We start from the raw sequence: 11,189 nt of genomic DNA on the forward strand, positions 1-11,189 counted from the left end.
TTCTTTATGGTTTTCAAAACTGAGAAACAGTGAACGTAGCAAATTCAGATTTAAGTACAGAGACCTCAGTATCAAATCCTGCCCTGTGAAGATAAGTATGTGCCATCCAACCCGGCATGTGCCATCCATTTGTGAGTCTGTGGAGAGAAATTCCTACCACCACGCTTCACCCAGGCTAACTGGAACGTGTATCCAACATCTCCAAGAGTTCTCATGAAGGAGTCAAAGTGATTAGTGTAACTACAGGTTTAGAACTGGAAATGGATAAAGAGAACGTTAAAAACGTTACCTGTAAGAAAACACAATCTGAAACACAACTGCGTTGAGCAAAAAAAAAATAAATTTCCAAAGATCCTGAGCTATTTTTTAATGCGAGACCCAAACTGTGACTTCCGAGTCTTTGTCTAACACACACACACACAGACACACACACACACAAAGCAGTCTTTTCCCATAGCTACCCTGGGATTCTCTGGAAAAACAGCAACCACTAGGGATATGTTGAAAATTTTCCTGTGCTACGTTTGAGCATTTGGTTATAATTTACTCCCGGGTCTGTTGGTTGGATGAAGTCTCAGCGCTCTCTTCACAGAACACACCTCAAGCTCTCAACTTCAATCTGGGAAAGGGGCATGGCCCGAAGACTTTGGTTTTTCCCTTTTGGAAGTCGGTGTGAGCGGGGCAGCCCGGAGCGGAGCTCTCCGTGCCGGTACCACCACCATTCCCGGGGGATGCCGCGACCCCAGGGCGGCACGGGGGACACGGTGATTTTCCTTCAGCCCCCCGGAGCAGCCCCGCCCGACCCCCCCGAGCCTGTGGGGCCACAGCGGAGGCGGCTCCCGCTCCCGGCCCCAGCCCCGGCCCCAGCCCCGGCCCCAGCCCCGGCCCCGGCCCACCTGGTGGCTGTCCCGCAGTCCCGCTCCGTGCGCCCTGGCGATGGGCAGGCTAAGCTGGGCTCGGCTGGCCTCGACTCAGCGCTGCCGCCCAGCCCCGAGGGCGGAGCCCGGCCCGGGGCGGGGCCGGGAGCGGCCCAACCGGTGCCGCCCCGCACAGCGCTGGGGCGGCGGGAGGCGATGCCTCGCCACGACCGGGGGCGAGCGGAGCGGTCCCACCCGCCCGGCAGCGGGATGAGCCCCGTCCTGAGGCGCCTCCCGTGGGCAGGACCGGGAGCTCCGAGGGAGGGCAGCGCCCGCTCCCGCCGCTGCCGACGGGACGGGACGGGACGGGACGGGACGGGCCCTGGGGAGCTCTGAGGGGCGGCAGGACCCGCCCGCGCGGGGTCCCCGCGGGGCCGCGCTCGGGGCCGCGCGCGCGCTCCCGCCGTCGCCACGGCGACAGCGCCGCCTGGCGGGGCTGCGCGCGCCGCCTCCGGCCCCTGAGCCCAGGCCCCGCCCGTTCCGGCGCGCGCCGCCCGCGTGTCCCCGCGCGGCCCTGAGAGCGGGAGCGACCCCCGGGCCGGGCCCTCGCAGCCGCCGAAGCCATGTCGGCCGCCTTCAGGAAAGCCGCCAAGGCGCGGCAGCGCCCGCACCGCGAGCGGGCCCAGGTCAGTGCGCCGGGCTGGGCCGGGCCCCTTGCGCGCCGCCCGCGCTCTCGGCCCCCTCCCGCTCCCCGGCCCCCTCACGCCCCCCTCTTTCCGTAGCCCGCCGCTCGGACGAAGCTGGGCTTGCTGGAGAAGAAAAAGGACTACCGGCTCCGCGCACAGTGAGTGCGGCCGCTCCGGGCCCCGAGCCGTTCCCTGCGCTGTCTCCGAGCTCGGACCATCGCTGGGAAGGACTCAGCCCCTCACCGGGGCTGTGAACACCGAGAAACTGCTGAACAACTCCTGATTGCTGTTTTTTTTCTCCCCAGTGACTACCACAAGAAGCAGAATGCTCTCAGAGCGCTGCAGAAGAAAGCTCTGGACAAGAACCCTGATGAGTTCTACTTCAAAATGATACGTGCAGAGCTCAAAGTGAGAAGCTCCACTGCCTTAAATGCTCTGTTGCTCTAAGTAACATTTCCCCCCCCCATCTTGTTTTGATTTTAATTTATGAATTAGGAGGTAAATTAGCAAAATTGGTTTGGTGCCTGTGGAAGGCTTTGAAGAAAATGAGGGGCAAAGGACAAAGAAGTTCTGCTGTTGTTATCAGGCCTCAGCAGTGCACTCCGGGTGGATGGGCTGTCGGTAAGTGCTGTATGTGTCTGGTTGTAGGATGGAGTCCATGTAATAAAGCAGCCAAAGGATGAAGTGACCCCGGAGCAGGTGAAGTTGATGAGGACGCAGGATATTAAATACGTAGAAATGAAAAGAGTGGCAGAAGCCAAGGTAATACCTCACTCTTTGGTGTTTTTTTCAGCGTTGTTCTTGTCGTTGTTGCTGGTTATTGCATTTGTTTAGTGAAATCTGATTTGTACAATACTGGAAAGGACAATGGAAATGTCAGTGAAGTGCTAGATACAGAATCTAAAGGTGTGATGAATATCAAAAATGACACCTGCATTATTAAAAAATATGATCATTTTTATGTAAATTTCAGACATTAAACATGTACCCCTGCTTTACATGTTCGTAAGAAAATCATAGAATTGCTGAGGTTGAAAAAGCCCTTTCAGATCACCAGGTCAACTGTTCACCCAGCACTGCTGTGGTCACCACTAGCCTGTGTCCCCAGGTGCCACAGCCACATGATTTTTGAACCCTTCCAGGGAAGGTGATTCCACCATTTTCCTGGACAGCCTGTTACACTGCTTGACCACCGTTTCTGAGTTGAAATTTTCCCTGAAAATACCCAACCTGAACCTCCCTGGCACAGCTTGAGGCCGTTTACTCTTGTCCTGTCACTTGTTACCTGAGAGAAGTGACCGACCTCCACCTGGCCCCACCCTTCTGCCAGGAAATTATAGAGAGTGAGAGGGTCTCCCAGTTGAGGAGAATAATCTCAGGTGGGTTTTTGGAATATGGTAGGCAGGCAATCCACGGAAATACAGTCCTCTTCTGAAAGCCTTGTGTATTTTGATGTTGATGTACAAATCAGAATCAACTTGTCACTGCAGATAAAAAATCAAAGCAAGCCAGCTTTGGACTTGCCTTCATGCTTTTTCTGGTGGTTACATGGCAATCGTTCCCTTTTGCCATACAGAATGCTCCATTTTGCAGTTGGATGTGTGAATTTTGGCTGGGTAACAGCGGGAATCGCTGTGACCCTCTGCCTGCAAAGGTCGTGAAGACATGTCATAAATATAGATCAGATGTGTTTTTAAAGATGAAAAAGGAAGGAGAAGTTCAGGTGTGTGTATCCTCGAGGAACAGACAGAAATGTCCTCGGGGGAGACGTGATTTTACTCGCTCCGAATTCGGCCAAACTTGTGCTTCCCGCAGAAAATCGAGCGGCTGAAGGCAGAGCTCCACTTGCTGGACGCGGCGGGAAGCGCCCCGGCCCGGCACCTCTTCTTCGTGGACACTGAGCGCGAAGGTGAGGCTTGAACGGGGCTGACAGAGAACTAGTTCTGTCACGTGTTATTGTGTGCTTTCATAAAAAGAGACTTTCTTTTTCCCCAGGAGTAAGAATTCAGGTGTTCTAGAAATCCCTTTTGGTTAGTAGCTGAGATGTCAGTTCTGCAGGAGTCATTTTGCTGGGGCTCCTGTAGCAATATGTATGGAAGTTTTGCTGAGCAAAGGAGTCCATGGGAGTATATTCTTAATTTTTTTTCCTTTTATTTATAGTTCAGGAGTTTGATATTGCCACTCAGCTGGACACTGTTCCCGAACTCATAGACAGAGTGTACAACCGACCGACCATTGCAACGCTGCAGAGAGAGACACTAAAGGGAGCTACTGATCCTGCCCACCTAAAGGTACTGCCACTGTTTGTATTTCAGAGCTCTTCTTGTTTTACATCTCATATAAAAAGTACTACAGAGGATTCATTGCACTGTTGTGGAAGAGAACAAAATTGTTCTGTTGTCTTAAACTTTTATTGGTGATACAAGGCAGTAGTGGATGTCACTTAATCACCAAGTGCCTGGAGGCTGCAGTCAGATCTGGACTGACGAGGAGAGCTCTTTCAGTGCATTCTAGTCCATGGGGGGTTATATATCACAAGTTGTGATGTACAGGCCGGAACAGAGTGGTGTGGGTCTGATGAGGCAGTTTTAAGTGTCATTTTTTTTTCAGCATCCACTGTTGAGTCTTCCATCATACCATCACAAAACCCTTGTACACCTGAATAGGTATTTGAAGAAGTTTATTCCATCACAGATATTTCTGTTGCTGGGTTTCTGATCTTACGGTATTTTTCAGTTTGGTTCGGAGCCCAACGTGACTAGAGATTAGTCTGCCCCCTTTCCTTCTTGAAGCCATTTAAGCTATAGTCTTACTTCCTCCTTTTCCTAATTTGAATTGTTTCATGATTTTTTCAGCATTAATTGCTTATGCAATCAGCTTTGCTACTGTATCACAGTATCACAGCAGTTTTGTCCTGGAAGTAGCTACACAGCTTTAAGGCTGTAGATACTGTTCAGTTAGTTCAGATCTATTGGACAGTCTCTGAGTATAAGTTGGTGTGAGGTAAAAATAGTTGTCTTAAAATTGCCAACTGGTAAATTTGTAACCTGTTTTTTCTGACTCAGATGTCAGATAACAAACACCCTGTGGTCCCTTTCCTCCTGCCTGTTTCAGTTTGGCTTGTAACTAAAGCAGTTGGACAAGTCATAGACTGACAAGTTTTCTCTTCTAAATGTCTGAGTCATATTTTAAGCATGTTGGGATCTGTTCTCCTGAATTTAATTACTTAAATCACACCTGCAGTAATATGATTTCTGTGCTGGGAAAGCCATCCACTCTTGTTAGGCAAACGTGACCCAACAAGTTGCATTTTGAGGGGCCTCTGCAGTCTCTAAGCACTTCAGGAATTGGTCTCTGGTCTGACCTTATTTTTTTCCCCCTCCTGTGGATAAAGTGGTTTTAATTAGGAAGTTTAATAATTAATGTTCTCATGTACTCAACATTGAAATTCAGAAGATTTAGACCATCTCTGTCTTAAAACAGTTTTGTTTTTTTTTTTTCCTGCAGAAATTAGCCCAGCAGAGGAAGAACCAGTATGACCTCCTGAGGCAGCGCATCGAGAGAGAGAAGGCCATGTTTGTCATCACACAGAAAATCCAGACACGGAAAGATCTCCTGGTGAGGGATTTGGTCCTGATTCTGCAAATCTGTTCTGTTAAGGTCGTTGGGGCTGGTATTGTATATGTTGTTGTGTATATATATATGTGTGTTGTATATGTTTCTTCATTCTGGTTTTATAGTGACACTTCCAGAGAACTCCTAAAGATAAGTAATCCTCTTTTAGTATGGAAAAAGCAAGGAGATGAAGCATTCCAGTAAATTATATCTGCTACTCCAAGTCTCACCTTGTGAGCAAGGACAAAGACTCAACTGTGAAATTGTGCTCACAAGTAATTTCTCAAGCACTAAATGAATACTTTCAGGAGTCAGAGGCAAGGAACCATTTCTGTAGGTTACAAGAAACTCTTAAAAATCCGAATGACCGCAAAAATTACTTGTCTCAATCGGAAACTCCTTTTCACTGGTGCTTTTGAGCAAACCAGACTGTGCCTGACAGCCTAAAGGGGAAAAGAGCAGATGAAATTATAATTCCCTCCTAAACAGTTCAAAGTGACCATTTTTCACTAATGGTCAGACCCAGACAGGGACTGATTTATATAAGATTGGGTGGGGTGTTTTTCTTCTTGCATGCCAGCAAATATTTGTTCTTTTTTCCAGGACAAAACTCATAAAGTAAAGGTGAAAAAAGAAACAACAACTGGTCCAGCTATTTACAAATTCAAGTTTCAGCGGAAGCGTTAGCCATTCCATTGAAAAATTGTTACAGTCTTTGCTAAGAAAGGAGGGGGCTTCTCCCTTGCAGGAGGGCTGGTGCCAGCCTGCTTTTCCCTGCAGCCCAGCAGTTTGTTCAAACAAATTACTGTGGGCCTGTGGTAGCCATAATGTGTTATATCTAACTGATTAATAAATCAGTTCTCTTGGTATTTATGGTGGTGATCCACGAGAGGTGTCTGAGTGTCCTGGCAAGATGCGCCATAAACAATCTGTGACCAGTCAAGGTTGGAGTGGAGCACAGGGGAGGTGGGTTGGGACTGGGAAGGCGCTTTGGGATTGTCAGCATCAGCTCTGGGGGTGACCACGACCTGTCCAAACCCATGAGAGCTCAGATCAGCTTTTTCAGCTGTCTTTTCGTGCGAGTTAAAGGTGAATCACCCTCTAGTCACTCCCCCAATATTCCCCAATCCCTCTCGTTCTCCCACTACTCCGTTGTGTGCAGAAGTCAGGCAGTTCCTGTGCTGTGCATCCAGAGTTGCCTCAGTTCAAAAAAATACTAAAATTCTGTGTAGGGAGAGACAGTGCAGCAGCCAAGCGTGGGACAAGGGTTTGCCCCCTGCGTTTTCTTTGTGCCAGCTGGAGTGCCAGGGATGGGGGGGATGTGCAGACACATCCTGAGTGTCCTGGAGTGGCCCAGGCATGCCCAGAGAGCCTCGGCGTGAGCATTCCTTTTTTTTGCCTCTCTCCGCTGTCATTGCCAGCAAGAAGCACGTGGCCTGGAAGGGGGTAAGAAGAAAAAGATGCACTTCTTAGGTCCTTCCTTAGGTCCTTCCCACATCGGAGTTTTCCCAGCTTCTCAGCGATGAAATGTGATGTTTTTACGTGCTTGAATGCAGCTTCAGACAGTCCTGCTATTGCAAAGATTTCCAAGTTGGCAACAACCGTGGGGTGAATTTTCCCAGGGAAGCATCCAGGGACTCTGCAGAACCTAGAGCATGCAGGTTCTGTAACGGCTGTAAACCGCCGGCTGATCGGGAAGGGAAAACAAACACCCGCAGGGGAGAACGGTTCACCTCCTCCCTCCTCTCGGGAACACACAAAGGGCCGAACGCCGCGGAGCTTTTCCCGGGAAAAGCGAAAAGCGCCGGGAACGGCGGGAGGCGCTGGTCGGGCTCGGCCAGCAGGGGGCGCCAACGCCCCGCGGCGGGACCCGCGGGCTCGGTCTGAGGGGAGCGGGGCCGGGCCCGCCGAGCCCCCGACCCTCCGCGGGGCTTCGGCACCTTTTAGTCCTTCTAAAGCGCACCTCAGGGGCCCCGCCGCACCGGCTGCTGTCTGTGAAGGGAAATGTCTTTGAGACTGAGCTCAAACGGATAAATACTTGATCATTGTCCTTGAGTAATTTTACCTGCATCCAGAGCGTTACTGGAAAGGATGGGAGAGAAAAACACCAATTCCTCTGGGAGACTCTGAAGGAATCACTGTGGCAGGGATCGAAAAGCAACAGCCTGGCCAGGCCCAGGGTTTGCCTGATGCGAAAAGTGCTTTATGAGCCTCTGCCCCACTCAGAGCGAGTGCTGGGATGGGTGCAAGTTGCCCAGTCCCGGGAAGAGAGGCGTCTCTCCCCATAAGGAGTGAGGTTCTGTGGGATGCAGTGGGCAGCTGTGAGGCTTTGAGCAGTCACTGGTCAAGGGCCACACTGCTCATCCTGGGGGTAGTGGTGTCCACTGAGCTCCCAACAGGACACACAGCCTTGTGTTCACTGTATGGGCCCTCGGGAGCAAAAATGGTGCCTGCTCCAAGTTACTTTTCCCTGGGAAGCCACGAATGTCTTAACACAGGGAAACCAGAGCACTGTTATGTCTGTGGTGTCACACTGAGCAGGCTTCTTGCCGGACCCTGACTGCCAAAGCCTGGGTACAAATCCCATGGGCCGTGGAGCAGTTTATCACCTTGTGACCACAACAGACTGAAAGGAGGTGCCTGCTCTCATGCACAAACATGTTTTACCTACTCCTGCCTGCAATGGTGAAAGATTTGGTGGGTGCTGATCTCTGAACTTCTGCCTTAGCAGACAGGGCTGATTCACACCTGCTGCCTTGCAGAGCTCCCAATGGCATCCAGGAAAAAAATACACCTTCTCAAAGACCTTGCTCTTGGTCTGATTCCCAAAGCCTTTAGCTTGGTTTCCTCATCCTAAACCACTGAAATGTTTCTGCAAGGGTCTGGAAAGAGCCAATACCTTATAACTGAACCAAACACCCAGCCCACTTGGCCACAGTGCAGGATTTGAAGCGAGACATCGATGGGATCTGCCATCCTCTAGCTGGGCCCTCATGGGGATGGCCCGAGAAACTGCCTACAGCTGTTTTTTGTTTGTGTTGATTATAGCATCAAAGGCTGAACCAACAGGTTCTCTAGCAAGGAGATCCCTTGCAGCTTGAAAGATACAGATATCATACAGATATCAAAATACCCCACAGATTCACAGCTCAGGTTTCAGGTGACTCAGAATGATATTGTGCTGTATAATAATGTCATGTAATTCCTTGTTCAAACTGAAGAACTCAATTGATAATGACTGTCTATAAAAGTTAATAGCAGACTATATTAAAACGCTTGCAGGATTATCTCTAGGCAGCTGCAACGATATATTTTACTAGCAGGAGAACCATCACCAGCCCTTAGGCTTCTCAGGTGGTTTCCTGTAGGCCTCATGTTCTGAGCCTGAACCAGGCTAGAGAGCACAGTGGGATCCCTGGGGCACAGCAACAGAAGCTGACGTGCCTAGGGAGGCTCAGAAGCCCCCCTGGACAGCCACTGCAGGGTCTGCATCAATGGCCATGCGCTGTGGCAGCCAGAAGGACTCCCAGAGTCTTTGGAGGCCCCCATGCCCTGTTCTTTCAGCAGAGGAGGCTCTGATCCCACCCATCCCACCACTCGCAGGTGCTGCATTGCGTGTTATCTTCCACTCACCACGAGCCCAGCGGCTCCCACTCGCCCTCCGGATGCTGCTGTTCTGGGGTCACCAGGGGGGTGGTGGTGTCCAGCTGCAGGACTGGCTGCCTGGGCCCTGCTGTCACCAGGACCCTGCAGTCAGGTTCAGCTGAGGTGTCTTGCCCAAGGGCACCAAGGAGAAAAGGGTGGTGGAGTTCCTCCACTTAAGCCTTAGCAGCTTCACAGCAGGGAGTTGAAAGAGCAGGATGTAAATCAGGAATGACTAATTGCTGCTCAGCATGGCTGCCCTAAACCTCTCTGTTCCATGGGCTCCTTGGCCACCTGGACTTTTCCCCACCCAATGAGGAGCAGCGTGGGAGCTGTAAACGTCTGAAGCCTGGGCAGAGGGTACTGTCCCCATTCCTGCTGCCAGATGCTTGGACACAGCCATTCAGTTCCCTTCAAACAGAATGTTCCTGCCCAAATTCCATTACAGAAGGTTTCAAATAAATAAATATCTCCTGCTGCCTCTGTTGGCAGATGCCAGGCATCAAGAGTGGACTCAATGCTGGGCAAGGTGAAAGAAACAAATATTTGTTTTGTTGTCTCACAGTTCTATACCTGAAGCCGTTAGCGCCTTGAGAGAACCCAGGTGAGTAGCAGTGCTTCGAGCAGGCAGGAGCCCATTACTTAGAGAAACATATTCCCAGGATGTCCCTGGCTTGGCAGACCTAGAGACTGCAATAGTGAGATAGTGCATATAGATCATCATTTACCAAAGCACAAGCCCTGATGCACCTTTCTAGGGAAGCACTAATTTATTATGCATTGTCATTAGCTGCAGCAGGGCCTTCATTAGAGCTAGAGTTAAGGTCTGTTTTGGCTGCCTCATCAGCATCAGTGAACTGCGTCCCTGCGAGGTTTGATACAATTTAATTAACCTAATTAAAAGCTCTGATTGCAGAGATGATTGGGGTAGAGCCAGCAGCAACTGCATATTTATAACGAGCTGGAAGGTGTGGGACTGGAGCCAAATGATATGCATCTCTAATGAGCTGGTGCTATTGAAGTGTGGATTTGGAACACTAACATTTATTTTTGGCAACAATGGCCAGTTTATCTTCATGATAGAAACGATCATGGATTGATTGGATGTAGCAGGGAGCTCAGCACTGTACTCCCTGGGCTTCTCCAGACCAGTGGCAGCCTCACACAAGAACCCACAGCCCACCTACTCCCCACCAATGCCCCCCTGCAGGCAGACACAGCCCTCCCCAGCTCAGGCCATTGCACTTCTCACACAGAGCCCTGCAAGGGGCACAGCACACACAGTGTGCACGAGCCACATGCACACCCTGGCAGTCCTGGAAGATGCCAGCAGGTTTCCCTTCCCCAGCCACCACCTCCTCCAGCTCTCCCATTCCACCTCCACCCTTGCCCAGCCCTCCTGCCTCACAGCCAGGCTGGGCTCCTGGTACAGAGAACCCACCTCCATTACTCCTCCAGGCATCAAATACTCCATGCCCTGATCTCCTGCTGAGCACCAGGCACCAGTGCCCAGATAACATGAAGCAGCCCAGAGCAGAGATCTGCCTGTGCCCCAGCACTGGGGCTTCGGGGCTGCTGCTGCCTGGGCTGGTGAGCAGCAGCACCTGGCCACAGCCTACCCACCGCAGTCAGAACCTCCTCCTCTCCTGTTTAGGAACAGAGAGGCCGTCAGCCCCTCACAGCCCTGCGCTCTGCAGGGGTGCTGTGGCAGAACAGGAGGGTTCCTGGCAGTCCAGGTCAGGGAATCCCCATTTCTGTGCTGCAGCAGCTGCCATCTCAGTAGTGCCCCTTCTCCCTCCATATTTAAAGGCTACAGGGTGCTGTGGGTAGCTGGGGCAGTGGGATGTCCCAGGCATCCTCAGCAGCCAAGGAACAGCAGCAAGTCTGCCACGTCACTTGGAAAATTTGATCCATGTTAATTATGCTGAAAAAAGCTCTTCTGATAACGAGTATGAAATGGAAGCGTAGATAATACTCATCTCTGAGTGCCATTAATCTTTAAAACTGGAACAATAAGTGAAAACACTGCAGGGCATATGAAGCAAGGTGTGATTCACATCTGCTCCTCCATGGCTGCTGCCTGATTTATTGGCACAAGGCAACTTTCCTGCACTGTTTCAACAGAGCTGCATTACATAACACCATGGGCTGCTTTGCTTTGCTTGCCTTTCCAATCCAAGTATCTCCTCAGAGTTTTTAATGATCTGCTATCCTTTCCTGGGACAGCTTGGGAGCAGAGGAGTTGAGTCCCCTAAAGCCATGACTCTCTCCCACGTCTTGGTCTCTCCAGAGATGCCTCTTTCTGCTTGGCCGTGATACCTGCCGTGGCAGCAGGGACACAGTTCCCCAGCCTGGGTGCACTGGTGGAGCAGGGCAGGAGGGACTCCCA

General features: G+C 51.1%; 1 protein-coding gene across 1 annotated transcript; it reads left to right on the forward strand.

Annotated features, from left to right (window-relative positions):
* The first annotated feature begins 1,380 nt into the window (after positions 1 to 1,380).
* UTP11 (UTP11 small subunit processome component) lies at positions 1,381 to 6,047 on the forward strand. The gene is made up of 8 exons (XM_051770958.1): positions 1,381 to 1,543; positions 1,640 to 1,701; positions 1,849 to 1,951; positions 2,192 to 2,305; positions 3,359 to 3,452; positions 3,704 to 3,834; positions 5,051 to 5,161; positions 5,762 to 6,047. Exons 1-8 carry the CDS (start codon positions 1,481 to 1,483, stop codon positions 5,843 to 5,845), a joined length of 762 nt encoding a protein of 253 aa, XP_051626918.1. The 5' UTR covers positions 1,381 to 1,480; the 3' UTR covers positions 5,846 to 6,047.
* The last annotated feature ends 5,142 nt before the right edge of the window (positions 6,048 to 11,189 follow it).

This window comes from Manacus candei, unplaced genomic scaffold, assembly GCF_025592945.1.
Source record: "Manacus candei isolate 608988 ecotype Guabito, Panama unplaced genomic scaffold, ASM2559294v1 h1tg000127l, whole genome shotgun sequence".
Taxonomy (NCBI): Eukaryota; Metazoa; Chordata; class Aves; order Passeriformes; family Pipridae; genus Manacus; species Manacus candei.

Bases quoted from the DNA above. Each gene is read 5' to 3' on its own strand.
- UTP11 (XM_051770958.1), top strand. From the start codon at position 1,481: ATGTCGGCCGCCTTCAGGAAAGCCGCCAAGGCGCGGCAGCGCCCGCAC. The intron at 2,306-3,358 runs GTAATACCTCAC...TGCTTCCCGCAG, and splicing joins AAAGAGTGGCAGAAGCCAAG to AAAATCGAGCGGCTGAAGGC. The intron at 3,453-3,703 runs GTGAGGCTTGAA...TTTTATTTATAG, and splicing joins CGTGGACACTGAGCGCGAAG to TTCAGGAGTTTGATATTGCC.